Source organism: Mizuhopecten yessoensis, unplaced genomic scaffold (assembly GCF_002113885.1).
Source record: "Mizuhopecten yessoensis strain PY_sf001 unplaced genomic scaffold, ASM211388v2 scaffold10969, whole genome shotgun sequence".
NCBI lineage: Eukaryota > Metazoa > Mollusca > Bivalvia > Pectinida > Pectinidae > Mizuhopecten > Mizuhopecten yessoensis.
In genome coordinates, this window is record NW_018408812.1 from 799,657 (window position 1) to 823,297 (window position 23,641).

Below are 23,641 nucleotides of genomic sequence, written 5' to 3' on the forward strand. Positions count from 1 at the left end.
AGCAAAATCACTCACCTGTACCCACCATCGTCATATTTGTGTTCTATCATATGAGATTCAACAGTTCGAGTTTCAAATGTTCGTACTCGCCCACGGTATGTTTACCTACTGATCAAGTTGACGATACTCCAACTGTAAGCATTATCAGCTTAAGAAGAAAGATATAAATATCCACCCTGAGGTACACGCCTATGTTATATCATACAACTAAAATCTAAATAGTCCGTATACGATTATCAAGCTGACAATTCCTAATCTTCTCTTGCCAAGCTTAATGACAAAGATCACAATATTATCCATAAACTATACTTGGAATGGGATTTTCACATAACTGAAATAACTAAACTGAACTCTTAAACAACCTGTCCATAAATACAACCTTAACATCGACATGATCTTCAATATGATGAAGTAGGTCGATTATCAGGTAGAATTAGAAGTATTATCAAATTCGAAAGTCTTAATAAAGAATGGACAAAATTGATATTTCCGACAGAATACTGAGGTATTTTTCAAATCAGTTTCGTTTACAATCTATAGTTTGACGTTGTTTATGAACATCTAGGGAGAAATGGCTCCTGATCTTATCAGCAGCCTGTGCTGTGTTATAAACGTGAGAACATACCACACGTTGGACACACTTCAGGGTAACATGGCTTTCACGTAGTAACAGTTTAGTCACGCTTTTAAACTTCATATACACCCTGTACAGTCAAACTCGTATTTAATTTTGTACTGCTGAGTTTAATATACATCGCCTTCCTAGCGATTTTATTCACAGCGTTATAAGTCTCCACAAAACCCATACAAACGTATGTTTAACGTTGAATAAAATAATTTACTTTTAAGTAAAACTGCACAACACAACTTCTAGTAATAATATTAATACTCGGCCTCCTCGGCTCCGGTCTGACGACGAAATAGTAAAAAAATATCTCGTCGTCAGAAACCTACGTTATCGTAGCTACACAGCTTCCAGCTCCGGACGTTTGGAGGGTAGGACTATGGGATATCACAATATCAGTTAATATCCTTCGGACGCTTGGAGGGTAGGAAAGTGGGATATTACAATATCAGCTCATACCCCTCCCCAAGCGTCCGGCGGAGCTTGACTTATTAAGGATTCCTGTCCCGCTGTATTCTGGTTTTCATATACAGTAACCTCCCCGTAATTTCGTTTTGGAGATAAGAGTAGAAGAGATGAGCCAGGGCAATTCCGTAGACCAGGTAGCTCAGTCGGTCAAGGTGACAATCCCAGGGTTCGAATCCCGGTCTGGCCCGCTGAGTTTACATTCGGAACATTGTTATTGATTATATATTTTGTATTTCTCCCTTTATAATGTTTTAATAAAAGTATCGCAAGTTATTGGTGTTTTTTTTAAATGATATATCAAAGCTAGCTATACAGGAAAAGTCCCTGTCCAATGTAAAGTTACAGTTTTGGCAGGGGTAGGAGAACATTTAACCTACATCTATTTATAGGTTTACAAGTTTATATTTGTAGAGAGAACATAACGTTATATGACTTGACCCGAGATCAAAATATAGAGAATAAAAGGAACCAGAATTTTATTCATAATTTTATGTAATTTAATTTTTTAATTTATTCATCTTATGCTACCTCCGTTTTTATTTGTTATATAGTCGGTTGTAAAAGCCTGTCATAGGCTTGTGTTAACATGTTTAGTGTACCATGTACCGACTGTTGAATAAAATTTACTTGACTTGACTTGAATTAAAGTTTCCATTTAAGCTGTTAAGGTTACAAACATCCATGACGACTTAAGGGTGATGTCGGTGGTACCAGTTGCAAGACAGAGCCGTTAATACCCCTCCCCCTTTACATTGTTTTATAATCTCTCATTGAATCCTTTCAACAAGCTTTCGGTTAACCCTATATACTTTGATATTCATATCATTAAACATGTGTAAAAATCCAAATAGCAATAGTAGGAAATGAATAAATTTTCAACCAAACATCGACTAGTTCGACACATTGATACCCCCCCCCAATATATGCAATCTGTCTTAGTTGTTCATTTCAGATGGAAAATGCTCACCATTTCGTGCTAACCACCACCTTCCAAATATGAAAGACTGGTGGAAAAAGAGCTAGAGGATTTTAATTTAATCCACAAAATGTCAAAGTCTCATGAAGAGGCAGATAATTTGGAGCTAATCCCACATGATGTCCATGTCTTGTAGGAAGACAGAGAACTTCAAAGCTAACTCCCAAAATGTCGAAGTGTGGTAGGAGAAATAGGGAATTTCGAGCTGACCCCCAAAATACCGAAGTTCGGTGAAAGAGACAGACACTTTAATTTCGAGCTAACCCCCAAAATGTTGAAGTCTGATGGAAGAGAAAGATATTTTTTGGGCTGACTCCCAAAATACCGAAGGTACGGGGGCGGGGGTGAGACAGACGCTTTCGAGCTAACCCCTTAAAAGTCGAATGCTGTTGGAAGAAGCAGACTATTTTTGGACTAACCGATAACCCTTTCACACGTGTCTGAGTGTAGCTGTTGGAGTAGGGTACGTATTATGACGTCAGAACATTTTGATAAATGACAGTGGATTCCAATCTGAAATCACATCGTGTTTTCAGCAAAATTTCAACTTTTCATCTTCTGTGAGTTCGTAAACAGCTATGATTGAAAGTAAAACTTTTATATTATGTCACAATAATCTTACGTCTTGTGTCAGTCACCATTTAGATCCCCTTGATAAGGCGACACATGCGTATACACAAATACAAGACTTTACAAGCATCATACATACACGTAATTATCATTATATAAACCAGCTAACGTGTGCAGGAAAAGGACCTAGAGCGATACGAGGGAATCCCATTACGATATAACATTATAACAAAGTAAAACTTTAGAAATCAAACTGAAATCTTAACATCGTGACAACGGCGAGGTCAAATTGAGTAAGACTAATAAACATACGTACCACAGTGTTAGACAGAATCCGATACAGTCAACCCGGGGCCCTCTACCGTGATACACTCTCGGATAGGGAGTTCATAGTCACCTCCTCTACATAAACGCAATTATGAACATGGCTGCCATACGATTCGGGGTAATTTTGTCATTAATTTGGCCGTCTGCCATACTTATCTACTTTGACATTTCCATCACAGTCAGAATAAAAAGCCCAATTTAAATATCCATGGCGGTATTCTCCTATACACATCGGCCAACACGACAGCTTTTGTTAACCATGTTAACGAAATCACCATACGGTTTAAAAACCTGTCGTCTGCTCGTCACGTGACTAGTGTCTAAATAGGTGTAGTTTTCCCCCGAGGATCAGCGGGAAGGATTACGGGTGTACACAGTTGAGCAGAAAGGCACACCGAATTCTCGTCACGGTTAGGCGCTTCCAAATAAAGACAGGCATTCCGTTTTTATTAATTTTCTTACAAAATATCTTCAAACTTCCTGTACGCTGTTGATAATTATCAAATATACATATGCTGTAATGCACCCATGCATATATAATGTACACTGCCTCTGTGTATAAAAGTATACGTCTCTGATAAAAGGGACGATGATTTGGAGTGCGGTCGCTGTAAGGCTCCAAGTTTATATATCTTATCTTTATCTTCGGCTATTGTTTCAATAAGATTGCTTGTTTACTTTCTGTTCTGATTATAACACAGATACACTAAAGTGTCATTCTGTATGTAAGGGAACTGGTAAGTTTTGCAATAATTCCGTTCCGGTAGGGCGATTCAAATGTATATGAATGAGCCAATACTACCCTGCTATTTGGTTTAAACTGTATTTATTCAAATAATGCAATACATGGCATGAAAAATACATATAATATAAGCAAACATGATGAGGAAACAAGTACGGTGTACTTTTGTAAATCCTTCTCATCTTTCTAACAAACTAGTGGCCTTATAGATTACTAACAATTGATAATACTACAGGTACATTTGTATTTCATTCATAATAAAACAGCACTGTTGAATTGGCACATATATAAGTAATGTATGTACACTTTTACATTCATTAACAGTTATTTTGTCGCATAGACGTGTCACTTTCCCTTTGATCTAGCTATGGTATAACCAACTTATTTTACACAGTTTTACTAATAACATATGGTATAAGTGATCACGAGGCTCCTCCCATATACTGAATACAATGGAATTCTCCATTCTCATTTGTCAGCCAATGAAAGTTTAAAGGGGCCAATTAGTGAATGTTAATAGGATATCGACACCTTGAGAAATAACTAAAAATACAAATAATGGAAGTTTAAACACATTTTATTCGGCAACATCGTTGCAAACAATTCAACAAATTTCACCTTTCCTGCAGGTTCTGCAGTCTATCTTTTATTCCGTTTTGTAACTTACAACTTTTTGCATGAACAAGCCCGTCTTATAATTAAAAGACAAAAGGCAATTGTGAAACACATTTCTGGCCATATTATATTATAAATATCGGCAAATAGGACCTTGTACTTTTCTGTAGGCATGTTAATAATCACATCAGTAGGCTTACTATTACTATTTTGACATTTAGCGCCCTCAATGTATACCATTTTCTCATTCCAACGGGATCCGGGAAGCGGCTTTTAACGGGTATTTACTTCTCCTCTGGCTCATCTTTAATCGCCGAGAGAGGCAGGAGTTAGGTCTTCTAACACTTTTCAGTGAGGGTTTCTCGGTCACTCTCAATGCGCGTCATTAACTGAGACACATGAATGTATCGTCCAGGTCGTCAAAGTAATCGTATGCCAAACTTGGCCTTGAGTTTGAGACGAAGTCCGACATGCTACAAACTTTTCTTTTGATAATGACCAAACTTTATCTTTTAAATTGTTACGTGACACTTTATGCGACAAGTCAGTTATATCATAGGCCTCGCAATATGTCAGTTATCGTACTCGAGGGGTGGAGCTTACTTACTTATATAAAATATCTTTTCGAGACTTTAAGGATGTAAACATTTAAATACGAAATAACAACCGAAAATCTGAGTAATAAAATTCAAGATTAAATTAGAGACAATTGAAACTATATACAGTATAATCTAATTAATTACTGCTCAACAGAAAATGTTGCCTTGGAATTAGTGAAAATTACTCTTAATTAGTTCTAAAATAATACAGTAAGATTCCATAACATTGCACCATTACTGTACGCTTTACATGGAGAACTATATTCAAATGTTAAAATCACCAAGTAAAATGAATTCACAGCCATGAAGAGCTAAGAGCTATTCAAATTATTATATAAGATTTGATTGGTGAGACGGACGGTGAAAATTCCTATTATAATTGGTTAAGTCTTAGATAGGAGTAACTCCATCCAGGCAAAGGATTTTTTATAAACCTTCAAGAACGTCAGGGCCAGTATTCATAAAGCCGTTCTCATGGTCAAGCATGGTTCTTTACTCGAACCAACTTTCTTGTTGCTCACTCAAATCATATCAACGGTCAAAAAGTCAAATGTAAACATCAAAACAGTGTATGTCTTCTAAATCTCTTCAAATTGTTTCCAAATCATCGACAGAATACGATTTGTTTCTTAATTTAGGACCAGACCGATATATCAGGTTTGAGTTCACGAATACAGGCCCAGGTCACCAGTGATGAATGACACCATACGAAGGGATTAACCTATTACTAGAAAATTCTTTCTGCTTTTATTGTCTACAAGAACTGCTGTAATCTTGATAGCCACGCTTATCTCTTTTTGAGTAGATGCACAGTATTAACAAATTATACAGTTCATCTCAAATTTTTGAAAATTCGTGTAATTAAGGGGTTTAACACAACTCCCCTTTTTTCAACAGATGTTTAGACCAATCTGGGTTTCCCCTTTTTGGCCCCTAGCGTGAACGTCACGTAAATACCACCCTTTATTTGTTCAGTTATGTGCACGTTGCGATGAATATCTGCTTGCTTAAATGTATAAAAGTGATTGTAAGCCTTTGCTTTCGTTTCACAATTATAACTTATACTATTATCCATATGTTGTAAAGCGCTTTAGAGTAATTTTACAAATTATATAGGGCGCTATATAAACGTTGTATATTATTGTATATTACATTATTATTTCCAGAATAACGAAACATTTGATGGTGCAGTATGATTCACTTTTGGCATGCTATATCTATTACCAAATGTTGTTTGTACAATCACATGTGTGACTTATATTTACCTTTCAATCCAAATTTCACATCAATTCATTACTGGCGGAAAGTCGAGTAAGGCTTGTCGGAGAGGGTTACCCCGACCGCTTACTTACCTTCTCCAACCTCTTTCAAATTTATACCATAAATATAATATACATTACCTTTAACCTTCCTGTGTGTTGTTATTTTTCTATCACACGAAATAATCTTCAATTTGTTGTTATCCCTTTAAAGTAGAACTATATATTTCCGACTACATGTAAATGCTATATTGCGATGGTCAGCCATAGAAATTACCTTTGTCTTTAATCTCTGTAAAGTATTGAAAAAATATAATTATCAAGTATCTCAACACGTTCCTTATTGACACATATTCTACATGTACACGTAATGGTTTTGCAATACAGTTTATTGTGTGTGATTGCTAATGTGACTTACTAAGTGTTAACGCGTATGGAGACAGTGAAAGTGGGAAAGAGAGTATACATACATTTATATGCCTGGTCTAGAAAAAAAATTGGCCAAAGACATTGAGTTGTATAATGTAATAAATAATTTCACAAACGTTTCCTTTTTTATTCGCGTGTAGTTTGTCATTGCATAAATGCACTTTATGTAAACATTTGAAAAGGGATATTCGTCTCGTGAATATTCCTTTTTTCAGAAAGGTTTGTCCCATGGTTGAGGGAAGGTGTTTAGCCCCGTACCATCTGTACCGGTCACATTCCGGTACTAAATTCAATATATATTTATATATATATCTACTTGATGTTTATGCCTATTATCATTGTTGACATTTAATTGTAAATGTATGACGGGAGAAGGCTGTGATAAATTGTAAAACCTTGAGCCCCCATCCCTTGTTCAATTTTATTGGCACCAAATATATGTTTAAAGCTAAATACATTTAAATTCTGAATATTGTCAAGTGTGCAATTAACTTCTGATGATGAATAATTACTGTTCAATAAGTTTGATTACGGACTTAGAAATCATATTACTTGGTTTCATAGTGCGGTAAGAAGTTGCAGTTGCCTAACGGCCCCTCTCTGGGGGCCCCTATGGAAACCGTTTCATCTCGCTCACACCACTTGTGTAATTACTGCCTAGTCAGGTGACGTTATCGGCGCTATTTTTAGCAGGGCTTTCCCGAACAATTCTAGTGGTCAAACTGGACATTTGGAACGGACTATGAATATGGGGATAGCGAGGTAACATAAGTGGAAGTGCATACAATACATACATTCATTAAAAAAATATGGCTCTTCACGTGATGTCCCTTTAAAATGATTTGTATCTATACAGTTATATATTATTATTTTTCAATTGTCCATATCTGAGGATTGCAACATGTTATGCATATGCACATACAATTGTTAATTGTTCATTAGAATTGTAAACATTTTTTTTACGGATGAAAAACAATTGTAAACATGATTATACAGAAGAGAATAAGGTTATTGGAATCGGTAAATGACATACAGGAAAATGTACACAGTATTATCTAATATTTGATTTACACAGACATTTGGAACGGACTATGAATATGGGGATAGCGAGGTAACATAAGTGGAAGTGCATACAATACATACATTCATTAAAAAAATATGGCTCTTCACGTGATGTCCCTTTAAAATGATTTGTATCTATACAGTTATATATTATTATTTTTCAATTGTCCATATCTGAGGATTGCAACATGTTATGCATATGCACATACAATTGTTAATTGTTCATTAGAATTGTAAACATTTTTTTTACGGATGAAAAACAATTGTAAACATGATTATACAGAAGAGAATAAGGTTATTGGAACCGGTAAATGACATACAGGAAAATGTACACAGTATAATCTAATATTTGATTTACACAGATATAGCTAAAGTGATTTATAACGTAACATTTCGACTTACAATTGTTATGTAAATATAAGTATAAATCCCCTCTCCAACACTTATATCTACTTCATACTAGTATTATCTAACCGCGCTGTCGTCTGTGGTCATGCATGGTGACCTGTTACTGTTTTATTAAAGGACATGCGCAGTCGCTTCTAACTCTGGTGACAGGCGTTGACTACAGAGCAGAAAGCAGAAGACGAAACTGTAAGTTTTATGGTTATTTCCATATTGTAAACATTTCAATACTTGGTAGTACTCTTATAAGTTCTAAATGCATTCACAGACACATTGAAATAATTCGTTTTTATGAATGTTGTTTAATTTGTACATTTCCTACTTTCGTTTTCGGTGCATATTATCATTAACAGTCAAGTGTGTTTCGTTCTACGTTTACACTAATTGTTTCCTTAATTGAATTAATATTAAAACAACGGGTGCCATAAATCGAACCATATTTATGCGAAACCATGTTGAAGGCAGTGGCTTTTGTTTAACTCGAGAATCTGTCTATTCAACAGTCAATGCTTAGCATGAGGTTTAAACAAGATCATATCACAGTCAATACGGTGTTGTCTCGCATGGTTTAGTGCAATGTGCTTCACTTATTCACCCCTGAAGACACATTTGAACGCTTCTAATTCAAAGGTTGGAATAGTTCATCATACAATTTCAGGGGTGAATAAGTTGATATTAACAGGCTGTATGCCACTCGAAATCACTTACAAGCTTGGCATCATATCACTTAAAATGCTATCTACAAATATTGTTATCTTTATATGATATCTTTTGTATTTTATTTCACATTCTCCTTTCGTCACGTGGTTTGTTTTTCTCTTCAGGAGTGACATTTGTACTGAAATTTCGACGCAGGATAAATACAATGTATCCTGTCGTTAACATGTCCTTGTAGAAATAACCACAAGGTGACTGTCAGCAGTAGATTAAGCAATTACCTGTGATGTTGTGTGCCACTGTGTGACACATACAGTTGTATAATGCAACACGGGTATGTATAGGTGTGTGTATAAAACACGTATAGTACACACACTATAACACTACCGTGCTAATTTGCAGTTCAGAGATGTTTAATAATACTAAATAAGTGTAATAATACTACATATGTGTGATAATACTACATATGTGTAATAATACTTCATATGTGTAATAATACTAAATATGTGTAATAATACTACATATGCGTAATAATACTACATATGTGTAATAATCCTACATATGTGTAATAATACTAATTAAGTGTAATAATACTACATATGTGTAGTAATACTAAATATGTGTAATAATACTACATATGCGTAATAATACTAAATATGTGTAATAATACTACATATGTGTAATAATACTAAATAAGTGTAATAATACTACATATGGCACCAGTACGGCATCAACGTCATTGGTCACCTCTATGCTACAGATCACAGTACAAGGTTTTAGGTCCATTTGTTCAAAGCATGGGAAGCTTATTGACAACTTTGTCACCAATTTGTATCAGTATGTATTCGAATTTACTAAATTCGAAACTAAATTTACTAAATTCGAAACAATAGAAGTTAGCATAGAAATTCAAAATGATAATTTTATGACAATAAACACGAACATATTTGTAAAATTTTAGATGATTCCAAACAATCACGTTTGCAAGGTTGTGTTTACGACTGGTTAAGATAACCAGGCAGCTTTGGACTACACGGCTTTTATATGTAGATCCGGGGCAATAGATAAGTCCTCAGTATTAAAAACAAATGGATACGATACCCTCTAAGGTCCGAGTCCTACATCCTGATTGGCCATCTTGATATTTACTGAATTTTTGAGTTCCTTGTCCATGTTGAACCTGCCCTTGTGTCTGTCCACGCGGGCTCATTGCGGATCCTCGTATGTATACTACCATACTGATAGATCATGTGTTATGACACATGTACGTGTGTGTGTGTGTGTGTGTGTGTGTGTGTGTGTGTGTGTGTGTGTNGGTGTGTGTGTAGGTATGTGTGTGTGTGCATGCTTGTATCTATAGTGGGCCCCAGTGGTCAGACTGTTCCCCACAATTTTGAAATGATTAACACACTCTTTAACCCATTGTAAGTACTTAGAAGAGGTTTCTGGGCAGTATGTGTGTGTGTGTGTGTGTGTGTGTGTGTGTGTATGTGTGTGTGTGTGTGTAGGTATGTGTGTGTGTGTATGCTTGTATCTATAGTGGGCCCCAATGGTCAGACTGATCCCCACAATTTTGAAATGATTAACACACTCTTAACCTATTGTAAGTACTTAGAAGAGGTTCCTGGGCAGTATGGGGGAGTATACATGCTTGCATGATATACACATGTACATGTAGACTAGTACTCATGTCCTTTACTACACTGTCACATTGTACTTATAATTAATGATAGTATACTTGTTCTTGCTAATGGCATTGAGCTTAACCCTGGTCCCATGCAAACTATAGAAATCACTTATCTCAATGTTAGGTCTGTAAGGATTCTGAGCTGCACTTCTAACACCAGATATTCTCAATAATGATGTTATGCTCAACTCATTTCCAAATGAAACATATAGAACAGATAGACAAAATAGGACGGGGGTGGTGTTTTGATATATTATAAAAATACTGTTCAGACTGGGAGAATATTAGACTTGGAGCATTTGGATAGAAGCACGTACTGGTTATATAGACCGGCATTTAATGTGGAATACTGGACACAACTTAATATTTTATGGGATAAATCAGTTGATACTTCACTTGACATAATCTTAACAGGCGACATACCTATTGACATGTTAAATCTACATCCTAACTCATATTTTAATAATAACCTTACTAAATATAATCTTAACAGTCCAATAGATTACCCGACAAGAATCACTCCTAACAGTGCAACCTCTATGGATATTGTCTTTACTAATAACACTAGAATCATTCAGAATACAAAAACAAGCCCTCAGTTGTGTAGTGACCACTCTCCTATACATATTACAGTCTCCTACTCTGTCTATAAACAAAGTTTTGTAAAAAGACGATATAAATGTATGATTATGCTGGTTTTGACAAAATCGATCACTGAGAGATATTGACTGGATGACACACACTCACAAAATAGTAGCCCAGATGAAATTAACAGAATACTTACCAATAATTCTTTCACAAATAATTACTATACGACCAGATGATTAACTTTGGGTAAATAATGAAATCCGATTAAAACTAATACAAACAAATAGGACCCATAGAAAAGGAAAATTAACTTATAGTACATACAACTGGAATTTAGAAGACACATTTTAACAGACTTGTTTTTTTATTGGACCCCAGTCATAGCCATGTAAGACTGCAGTTAACGCTGGAGCATAAGCATCACGGGGTCCTCATCTTAGTTGGTGCTACAATAATTTAATCTTGCTGGTAACAAGCATTTTCATTGGCTAAAAAAATTACGTTATCAGCCCATAACGTAAAAATGACGTCGCCGTTCGTAACGTCGCTTTTGATTGGCTGATACAGCGGCTTTCTAAGAGAAAAGAGTCCATCAATAAAAGTGGATTTTCATGGGGATTATGTATAGTAGATTAAGTTATAAGAATTACCTTGAATATATTTTCTATGTTATATGTGTTATGGAGCTATAACATAAAAAAGCCGGAGTGTACTTTCATCATAAACCGATTCGAGTTTTTTTTAGAGTAACACTCCGGTTTTTTTGTGTTATAGCTCCATAAAATAACAATATATATTCAAGTTAATCCTAAAATGTATAATTTCAATTGAAACACTACTGGCGTAACATTAACCCACATGTAAGTCTGGAAAATAATCTGTCAATCACGTTTTAAATATCAGCAGTGAACTATATTAAAGCAAATATTTATACGATTCCATGTAAAATAAGATTTTTTAACATGATATTTCATATTTGAAATATATTTACAGCGTAGGGCTTAAACATGAGCGAGGCAGCACATGCAAGGTCAGTGAAATGGACCTGTCAACACTGCACTTTGCAAAACGAGAACTTCCGGAAACGATGTGCAGCATGTCATCATGAACGAATTCATACTGAAATATTAATAGCGGAGAGAGGTCACACCGTTCGGGGATGGACGTGCACCAATTGTCACTATGACAACACCATGCATGTCCAATCATGTAACAACTGTCACAAACGAAATAAACCGTTAGCAAGATTAGTATCTCAGGAGGAATATTTCAACGTTGACAAATGGCATTGTAAATTTTGTGCTTTTATGAGCCCTGAAACTCTACATAAGTGTGAAATATGTGATAATCCGAGGGATTGGCAGGCGAGCAATAGTGGAACTCAGGAGGATGTTTCTGGAGTTGATTGCGGAAAGAAGAAAGAAAAGCATGATAAAATAACAGTCGATAGAGGAAACAATAAGGACAATGGCAAAGGGACAAATACAGATAAAGAAAAGCAAAAGAAGAATTCTGGACCAAGTGCCCACAAAGATCGCGCGAAACATGCAGATGCTGCGGAGACCGATGATCACTGGCTATGTAAAACTTGCACGTTTCTGAATAGTAAGTTAATGGAAAAAGAATGTGAAATGTGTGAAAGTGTTCGTCCATCGTCGGTTGTCCAGAAGCCACCTATCCCCCGATCGGCAAAGAGACAGCGACTTCAACAACAAGAGAGTGTACGGGTTGTAGACCTGCAAAGGAGAGAAGAAACTGATGCTTTGAAGAGATGGACAAGTATCACAAAGTACTGTAGAGAGGTGGGTATATTATGATATTTATTTGATAGAGGTTCCTGTGCAGAAATCTGTATAGATCGTTAGGGTGGTAAGTCATTTAATACTATCTCTAATTTCCTTTTATTGCTAAACATTGTTGTTACGCAGGTGAATCCAACAAATTTTCAAACAGAAAAAACAAAACACTGTGTGTTGTACCGACTTGTCCCACTACCAAGGCCCTACCCTGGAGACTCGCTCCTCTACAAAGGCCCTACCCTGGAGACTCGCTCCTCTACCAAGGCCCTACCCTGGAGACTCGCTACTAAATGAATCCAATCCCAACAAAGGCCAGCTGCGCACCTATATATATATCTATATAGATACCTTTAAAAAACATATTATGAATTATCATAGATAATCATTAAAACAATAACCCCAGACAATCAAGAAATATTCCACAGGAATGTAATCTTACAGTCAATTAACACCATAACTGGTAATTTGTTATCTTCAAAAAAATAACATTGTGATACTTGATTACGCTAAAATATCACTCCTATGAGTAGAAGTATATGCTTGTTAGACAGGCTCCGTTAGGACGATCCCACTAAGTTCCAGTTAACGGAGTTTTAATTTAGAAGTAAGTAGATAAATAACGACTTAATTACACGTTGTTTATTTATTTATTGGAAGAGAAATAATATGACCCTTTCATGCCAAGGGGTGTAGGATAGGGAAATTCCAACCGAGTGGTTTTCAAATTTGGTAAAACCCGAGGACTTTCCGAGGGTTTTGCCAAATTTGAAAACCCCGAGGGTGGAATTTTCCTATCCTACACCTTTGGGCACGAAAGAGTATTTTTCTCTCATTCTAACTATCAGAATAAGCTGAGAAACCGTGAAAATGCGTTTCGACTGAATTTAATTGTGCAAGATGGCAGCTAAACACTTCAATGAAAGATTGATAAGCGATGTAAGAAAATAAATAATGTGGGAAAGTATTTTTTTTTTAAATTCCGCAGGCAAACACGACAGAGTCACGCAGGCGTTGGTATATATAACGGGTATTCTGTTAAAATGCTGTTTTATTTAATCATTAGCACGGTTTACATGAAATATGAATTAGAAATAATCCCCTTTTAGCCAGAACCTGACAATGTGTCACGTTATGGCTTGTAATGCAGCCTCATTTAAGATTTTATTGTTCTTACTCTTACTTTTCGAAATACTTTAGTATCAAATTTGCATTCTTCGGATCTTCTTTACTTTCCGACTGTTGTCGCATCTATAGAAAATCTGTAGGTAAGGAAAACAGTGTCCGACTGTTCGGTTTTTGATTTTGGTAAACGGTTCGAGGTCTTCCGACCGAGTGACCCGTTATCCGGTTAAACGTTGACAACCCCTATATATATATATATATATATATATATATATATGTTAAATAGTATAACATGCCTGATACAGTTTATATAACAAATAACAATTTCAACAATTTCAGAGAAAAACCAAGTTTACTGATAAGAGTTTCCCTCATGACATAACATCGCTGTTTGTGAAACCAAGGAAAGAGGGAAGTAACCCACAATGGCGTCGTTGTAATGACATCTCTTCAGGCAATCCACATGAGAAATGGCTGGTTTATCAAGAGAAACCCGTCCCAGACGATATCGAGCAAGGCTATTTAGGCAACTGCTGGTAAGCTTTCCGTTAATACAACCGGAATGTTTTACAAACAATGTTCTGTTTTCGAAGTTAGCTATACTCGACCAATCTTGTGACGTCACAAGCAAAAGACTTTGGGAAACATCGTTTCTAGCGGGCTGTTCAGTTAAATACAAAAATACGAAAAAGATACGTATTCTTTTATTGTTTTGTGAAGATATGATATTCAGTTTTAATTAAGTTATGATCGTGTGATGAAATCACGAACCACACCCACCAGTCCAGGAACAATAGTCAAGAAGGAATTCAGTTATTTTCATATGATGTGAAGGTGGTATGCCATCTATACGAGCTTTTGAACTGCATGGTAAAGATGTACTTATTGTTAGCAGGATATACATGAAATGAGTCGAATAAAGTTGTTTTAGGAGACACAGTAGTCTAGTGGTAGGACGCCTGACTCATGAACGAAGGGTTGTGGGTTCGAATCACGTCACGGCACTTTGTTGCATCTTTGAGCAAGATACTTTACTCCGCTTGTTCCAGTCTACTCAGCTGTAAATGAGTACGTGGTTGGGTAGTGCTAGAATTGTAGAATGCTAACTGTGAGCGCCGAAATGGCAGCACGGCTGTATGCTCCCCAGCGAGTTGAGAAAGATATTGGCTGGTTGCAAAGGCCCTATTACCACGAATACTAATTTGTGAACCGCTTTGAGACGACCTACGAACTAGGTTGTGATAAAGCGGTATATAATAACCTCGAAATATTATTTTATCATTATCTGTTTAATTAGGTATCTCAGCGCTCTTGCAGTACTAGCGGAGCGAAAGGAGTTAATGGATAAAATCATACTCACCAAAACGTTTTGTCCGGAGGGTGCCTACCATGTACGGTTATGTAAAGATGGCTGCTGGAAAATAGTCCTGGTCGACGACGCGTTTCCATGTGATCCTAACAATCGTCTGTTGTACTCAAAGGTTAGGAACCACATCTCCACTTCTAACAAGTATTAGATACAACTGTAACCAAAAGGTTAAAAAAAATTGGGTACATTTTTATTTTGTGCGGCTTCTGTGATGATGTAATGCAAAAGAACTAAACTGCGACACAATTGCATTGATTTATAAACGCCTTTAAAATCTAGAAATTCGGCATTCAATCATTAATAATATAATGATGTTTTTTATTTTCTATAGACTCAAATACGTAATAAAGTCTTGACATACTTGTCCAGTAATCTTTGTTAATTGAACACAAACAGTGTAAACGAAAACAATTATGGGTTCCCCTGATCGAGAAAGCCGCCGCTAAGCTATTTGGTTGCTATGAGGCATTGACAGCAGGGTACACTGTTGAGGCTCTATCTCTTCTAACTGGTGAACCCTGCGAACGCATCAACTTTCAAGGTATAGTGAAAACATGTAAATTTGCGAAATTCTGATTATTAAATATATTATAATCTATTGTCATTCAGATGCAATGGCATATATACTACATTTCACCGTTTCATTCAGCCTTATTTTTTATATCATGTACGTTTTACAATGACTTATTGTTGTGATTTCACGACAAGCTATTTGTAAGCAAATATTTGAAATCATGAAGGGCGCAAGCAAATGTATTGCCGTATGTGTGATTACGCTGACACAAGTATATATCTTACATTCTTTGTTTTTCTTTTGCGTGGTTTGTATTTTGCACAATTGATATCTTGATGAATTTCAAGGACATCAACAATAATATTCCTTTTTATCGTTTTTGGTTTAAATAGAAACATGTATTACAGATTCAGAGGAGGGCGATAAAGAGACAGACAGGGTGCTCGTCTGGTCAAAGCTGGTGAATGCTAGGGAATCAAAGTAGGTATTGTGACTGAGCTTTATTCCATTGAAATAATGCTTTCTCCCATCCTCAATATCCAGGGGTTACTCTCACTTTCACTCCCTATACCCCTGGAATGTGTCATACCAAATTTTAAGGCATGCAGCTATAGCTATCTTATTGGTGTCAGGTAAATGAACCTGGCCAATCACTAGACTGGTACTTGTCCGTTGAACATAACGGAGGAGGGCGCCCGGCTTTAAAGCCAATAAGTATTATTGTTATGCGACCGCGAAATTCTTTTGATGCACATCAAAAGATCAAACTAGCATTCTCGTCTCATCCACAAGACGGTGCACGCTGATCCTTCGATTTTGCTATGACATATTCCAGGGGTGCAGAGAGCAAAAGTGAGCGTAACCCCTGGATAGCGAGGATGACTTTTTCTCGAGGTATTTAACTGCCAAATATACCCATACCTATCTTAAATAAAAATAACATCAGTATAACATAGGATTCCTTTTTTACGAGTTTAAACACCAGACAAGAAATTAGTTTTATTAAAATGATGACATCTTTCATGTAATACCAGTAAATGACATTTCATCAGACGAATATCTCTCTTTTGTAGATAATAACCATTATATTATGCTTTATTGGTTACAACATCCTTTTGGACACTATGTATAATTTTCTGTTAGTTAACATATTTATATATTTCCTGAGATTTAATATTTGCAATTTATCGTGGGTTTATATCTATAACAGCCGAAGTGTTTGCGCTAATAACTCATGCAAGTGATGTTTCATGTGTTCATAATATTATAAAAAACTTCCGGTTGGTTATTGTTTTACATTATAATGTGATTTAACACTTTCCGGAGATGATTGTTCCTCATACCAATTGATATATTCCTTTAAGTTACTTTTTGTGTGTTTTAAGGACATTTGTTATAGGTTCATTATTAAAGCTCCCCCTGGGGAAATAATTATATCTCCCCTTGGTATACAATCAAAAGTTTCACCGAGTTGATATTAATATGTTTTTTGGCAGTTTAACAGTTAACTTTCCCAAACGATTTAAATATAGTTATGTAATGATTAGCTGTTTTAGATACGTTTTAATAAGATAAAGAAAGGTATCATCTTTTGGAAAACAATTTAATAATGACTATACCTATGTTAATTGTCATTTTTTGATTAACCAAGTGTTTTTGGCAACTGGTCATTGAGGATCAAAACGATCATTTCGCATTTCGGTATGGGACGTTTTTGTATTTATTCGTTTCCTACTATGCATTTTGTGTTTAATTAACAAGATACCTCTATTATCAGGCATCATGTAACATTGAGCCGTTTTGGACGAAACAGCTGTATGATGCAGTGTAACTTATATTTGGCACACTGTCTCAATTCCCAAATTTTAAAGGCTCAATCACAAGTGTGTGTGTGTGTGTGTGGGTTACGTTCATGTTAGGAAAAATGAAGGTGTGCGCTTCTTAATCGTATTGCAGATATCTTTATAATGTGTACTGACATTTCTGATGGTTATTTTCGTAATTGAATATTGATCTAGATTTCTCATGGGCACGGCCTGTGGATCTGGTAAGAAGGAAGATGTTGATGAAGATCACTTTAAGAAGATGGGTCTCATAACATTTCACGCCTATTCACTGCTGGACGCACAGGATGTTCAGGGAAATCAGTAAGTTACTTTTGACTTTGATTGCATTGATTGAACGAGATCCTGCTACACGCTCGTTTAAGTCAATTTATGCAAAGTTTCACGAAGAACGGATAGTTTCCATCTATGACTGTTTGGCTACTTGGTTTGCTTGTGTTTTACGTCCTATTAACAGCAATGGTCATTCAAGGACGTGGCAGGTTTTGGTGTTGGAGGAAAGCCGGAGGACCTGGAGAAAAACACCGACCTGCGGACAGTAACTGGCGACTGCTCCACGTAGGTCTCGAACCCGCGACCAAGTCGTAGATGAAAATCTCTAACCGAATGTCAGACGCCTTTATCACTCGGCCACTACGGCCAGTTCTTGGTTTAGTCCTGTCATTCTACCCAAAACATAGCCTTTACGTCAAACTGGATATCAATATTATAACCGATAAAATCGACCAAAATCAATTTTTGGAAAAAAGCGCTTTCTCCCTCCATTGGAATAACGAATAAGGAAGCTGTGAAGTTTAACATTCAATTTCACGTTGGAAATCAATCTTTAAAGTTATAACAAGGCTAGTAAAGAACACGTTAGATTTTGAAAAACATTGCGTACTTATCATTTTGAATAAATGCTTTTCTTTTGTGCAAAAACCTTAAACCATAAGGAAGGCTGAGCACTTTTACAAGTTGAAGATATTGGTTTTTTTTGCCGTTTTAAAAATATCAATATTGTTTGATGAGTAATTGATTAAAATGATTATGATATCTGTATTTTATTTCATACAGGACTGAAATCGAAATTTAACGATAAATGTACATTTCGCAACCTGTATTTTGAAAAAGCACTGACCAAAGATTCAATGCATTGACTATTATTTGCTGTTGCCGCTAACAAGAAATATCAATTTTGATTAGCGACAAAAACAAATGTGTCCAAACTGTTATGCGAAAAAAATCGTCTCGTGCATTTTGACTTAATAGTTAAAAGTGAATGTCACCGATTCTTAAAAAAAGAAAAAAAAAGAAAAATGAAACAGATGCTATTGGTCGTTAAGTACAAATTTTACCGTCGTACGACTCTAAATTAAAAATTTGTTTTTAAAACAGGAGGCACAATTGGCTTGTATCGCTCACCTGGTATTAACCTCAAACGTGTTACCTTTAAAGAACACTATAATAAAGCTACATGCAAAATATTCAGTATTTATGACTATAAGTTATTCAAAAGTACATGTTAAAATATTTTAACGCAGTTGACCCCTGTGACGTGGAAAGTCTTACAAGGTCATTACGTTGAACGAACTTTATAGCCCTTCATCGCAGCATGAAAATTGTCAAATATAACCATCCTAGACCTTTTGTATATTGATATTAGGTAAGTTAAAAGTGTATGCACATTTGACCAAATGTGACCTTGAAAGTAGGACAATGTCATTCATTTGAATAAACTTGAAGGCCCGTCATCGTCGCTTGTTACTGGTAAAATATCATCAGCCTGGGCCTAAAGTTGCTGAAAACTATCCTATAATCAAATATACATTTAAGCAGTGAATTTGTTTTAAAAATGCAAGTTGCATAAGATGAAAAAACACTTTCGCCAAAACGCCCATCATTGTTAGAAACAAATACATAACTTTTGTTGCAATTAGATTAATGTTAAACCAAAGAATGACTGGACAAAAAATCATGATTGAACAGCTTTACCCAAGGCTAGACTTTGGATATTTGTTCTTCATCCTGAGCCATTTCAGATATGTTGTTCCACTAAAGTATTAACAGTGTCCGTCTGTTCACATTTTCGTTTTCAGATACTCTCTCAGAAACCAAAGGACTAATTGTTTCTAAATTTCACATAGTAAGTTTTTAAGTCATTGCTATGATATCCTTTTGAAATACTGGAACTGCATTAATCTATCGATATATAAACTCATTGTCAGCAGGATATCTTAAAAAAACCGAATTATCATGTATGATTAATTGATTCGTAAGGATTTGCTAAATAAATTTTATAAATCATCTTCTCATCCTTGTCATATATTCCACGATATGACATTCATGCCAATTGAGGATTTCTTACATAGCCTGACTGGTGTCAATAGAAGTCTTGTTGTATAGTCTAATTAAACACTTTATGTGCTTGCTGAGGTAGGAGTTTAAAAAACCCTCCATACATATTCTAAATGAATTGCATTTTCTGAATGATCTGTTGACTTGAGCATTCTATAGATTGGTGAGGGTACGAAACCCGTGGGGACGAGAATCGTGGAACGGGGACTGGTCTGACCAGTCTCAGAGATGGTCAAGCATCAACAGCTCCTCGAAAAAAGCACTCAACCCCACGCAAAACCAAAACGGAATATTCTGGATTTGCCTCGAGGAGTTTATGAAGTACGTTGTATGGAGAACGTGTAAATAATGAGAAGGCTATTCCTCCTCCTGGTAAAGTACTTAACAAATAGTTAAGGTTGCTGATTATTTGGTAATATTTCATTTTACTTTTCTCTGTAATCAAATTAAATTTACTGTCCTTGCAGATGTCTCTTTTTGCTGAGAGTAGATTTCTAATTTCTAGATAATAAAAAAGTTGAAAAAGATGTTCATGATGGTTTACGAAAAGTGTTCATAAAACTAAACAGCGTGAATAAAAATAGTATATCAGTTTATGTTAAATGAAAAATTACTATTGTTATAAGACAGGCGAGGAAAAAAATAAATGTTAAGTAATCCGAACCTCTTTTGGCAGATACTTTTACAGTGTTGACATCTGTAAGGTGAGGTCAGACTGGAACGAGGTTCGAATAAAAGGAGTCTTCCCTCCAAATGCCGGGAAACCATGGAAGTTTATCAACCTGGCCATAATGGAGAAAACACAGTTGGACATCGGACTTTTCCAGAAAAGTTACAGGTGGGATTTGGTTATTGAAGACCTCAGTAATTGTTATTTTATTGAAAAAGTACTATCAATAAAGTTTCATAAAATTGTTAAACATTTGACGTGGGTTTAATGTAGTGTTTTTTTAAAATCATTACTCACATTGAGAAGACGTGAAATACGTCATGGATTTACAATAGCAAGTAATTACTTTGTTTTAATTTCCGATACAAATGATTTCAATTTCATTTGACTGTAACGTTACTTGTTGAATCCTATTCCCTTTTCCAACTGTCTAACTCGCTGAATCCGATGCCCATTTTGTCGGTATGTAACAAAACTCGATAAATCGCCTTTACGCTCCATCTAACTTTTAATAAACTCTCAGATTATTATTCCCAACTCATCTGATTTGATATTGAACTGTCGGAATCTCGTTTAAATCTATATGACTGTTATTAAACGAACTCATTCTCGCTTTAAATCTATCTGTTTAGAATTTTGCTGAATCTTGGATTATGAAACGTTCTTTTTACACAACCATTAAGAGTTTCTATGTGACATTGGTGACTGTCACCTTCCTCAGACAAATGACCAGTGAAGCGTATACATACTGTCTGATGAAGGTAACAGTGTACATACCGTACTAGTCATCGAAACGTCACATAGAAACTCTTATTGGTTGTGTAGCAAGAACTTTCATAATTCACACTTACAGCCCTGAAAAAAGAGTTTCAAAAAAACTGATTCCTCTCCATCTAATTGACATTATACATGCTGAAATGTGTTCCGAATTCACCAGACTCTTTACAAAATGACTGAATTTTCTTTAAAACCCCTCAAATTTATATTATACTTGCTGAATCTTGCTCCAAATTGATTTAATTATTATTATTGAACTCGCGAAATCTTATTCATAATTTATATAATTGTTAACTAACTCGCACAATATTTTCCCCGATTCATGTGATTGTTACTAAACTCGCTGAATCTTATTCACTATCTATCTGATTGTTATAAAACTGGCTTAATCTCATTCACAATTAACGTGATTGTTTTTGGACTTCCTGATTCATAGTTAACGTGATTGTAATTGGACTTGCTGATTCACAGTTAACGTGATTGTTATTGGACTTGTTGATTCACAGTTAACGTTATTTCTGAATCTGGTTCCAAGCTAATCAATTTTCTTTTAATAAAACTCGCTTAATCTTTATAGAAACTAACTTTATTGTTATTAAATTTGCCTAAATCACAATTTTGTGATGATATGACGGTTTCCTCTCCGGCAGAACATCCTCGGCCGTCCTTAGCCGAGGAGAACTATAATGTCATATTATGATGGTTCTGTGTCTGGCAGATTATCCATGGATATAAATAACTTGTCGAGGAATTGTTAGCGTTCTTCACCTTATGTTTTCCATATAAATTGTAATTGGTGAAATATATATATTGGTTGAGGTATGTGTGGTGTCCTCAGGGTCTGTCCTATTTATCCGTCAATCGACTCTTTCTTTTGGTACTGTACCATGTAATCAATCATAAAATTGGACGAGGTCCTAAATCACAATCTTTTTCACAATTAAGTTAACTGTTATTAAACTTGCTTAATCGTGTTCACAATTAATCTGATTGTTAATTAACTCGCTTAATTTTATTCATAGTTAATCTGATTTTATCAAAATGTCTTTATTTTGCTTACATTAATCTGATTGTTAATTAACTCGCTTAATTTTATTCATAGTTAATCTGATTTTATCAAAATGTCTGTATTTTGCTTACATTAATCTGATTGCATTACACTGATTGATCTGGTAAACAATTCACATGTTTGTATTAATTTCGTTTTATATAAGCTGTTTTTAATACGAACTCGTTTGCGATCCTCTATTGATCTTTATATTTGTCCAGGGGACAAAAAGGACCGGAGAATACATTGGATCTGTTTATTGTCGTGATGGAGAACGATATGGGTGGTCCTAGACTGTTCAAGAGAGTGGTAGCAACGAGCCGAAGGTCCCAACACAGCTTCGTAGGGTGTGAGGTAGACCTACATCCTGGCTACTACACAATTGCATGTCTGGCATTCAAGCACTGGAAAACCGGTACATATAAAGTATAAGCATAAGTTCTTGTAGAGACAGGCACACGAGGACTAAATAAACGTTCAATCTATAATATTTATCATTATTAAAAGTTATTGTGGCATTTGCATGTGTCAGGATTTTATTTAATCACCTTAAGTCTCAAAACATAGAAACACATGTAGGATTTTGAATTGATAAGTACAGACAGTTTTTTTCACAATTGAGAAAAAAATAATGGTATCTGTACAGGGTCAGGATGATCAAATATCGCGCCGAAACGTTACAGCGATAGTGTCGGCACGGTCAACAGTCTGAGGAACATACCTCAACCAAAACAAATTTCTATACTAACATAATCAATAGAAATGTGAAGTTGAAAAGCGTTTATTGAAAAAAACGAAACGTACATAGAAATAGATTATACATTTAAAGGGAAACGTACATGTGCAACCCTCTATAACGTTACAACATTACAATGTCTTTACTACAAAAGATAATTATTCTTTAGCTAGTTTGCCATGCAATTTATTTTGAATATTAGAGCAGCAAGCGGCCAATGAAGGTAATGGAGCTTAGGACAATTTAACCGAATAAATGATCGTCTTTAAAAAAGAAGAGTTCATACAAACACAGTTTTCAAATAGTTTCGCCTGACACCAGTTGCTCAAAGGTTTGGAAACTTTGACCAATGGTTTGTGTCAATAACAATGACGTGTTTTCAAAGCATAAGCTATCCCAAACGGATAGCATAATCC

The 23,641-nt window shown here is 35.5% G+C and overlaps 1 protein-coding gene across 1 annotated transcript in view; it reads left to right on the forward strand.

Annotated features, from left to right (window-relative positions):
- Positions 1-8,196: 8,196 nt before the first annotated feature.
- LOC110464170 (calpain-D-like) overlaps positions 8,197-23,641 on the forward strand; it is a 30,048-nt gene continuing 14,603 nt past the window's right edge. Inside the window, exons 1-10 of the mRNA XM_021519242.1 lie at positions 8,197-8,266; positions 12,003-12,811; positions 14,270-14,466; positions 15,228-15,411; positions 15,696-15,840; positions 16,221-16,293; positions 17,832-17,960; positions 20,154-20,315; positions 20,671-20,832; positions 22,711-22,904. Coding sequence (XP_021374917.1) covers positions 12,017-12,811; positions 14,270-14,466; positions 15,228-15,411; positions 15,696-15,840; positions 16,221-16,293; positions 17,832-17,960; positions 20,154-20,315; positions 20,671-20,832; positions 22,711-22,904 — 2,041 coding nt within the window. The 5' untranslated portion in view covers positions 8,197-8,266; positions 12,003-12,016. The remainder of the gene's footprint in view (positions 8,267-12,002; positions 12,812-14,269; positions 14,467-15,227; positions 15,412-15,695; positions 15,841-16,220; positions 16,294-17,831; positions 17,961-20,153; positions 20,316-20,670; positions 20,833-22,710; positions 22,905-23,641) is intronic.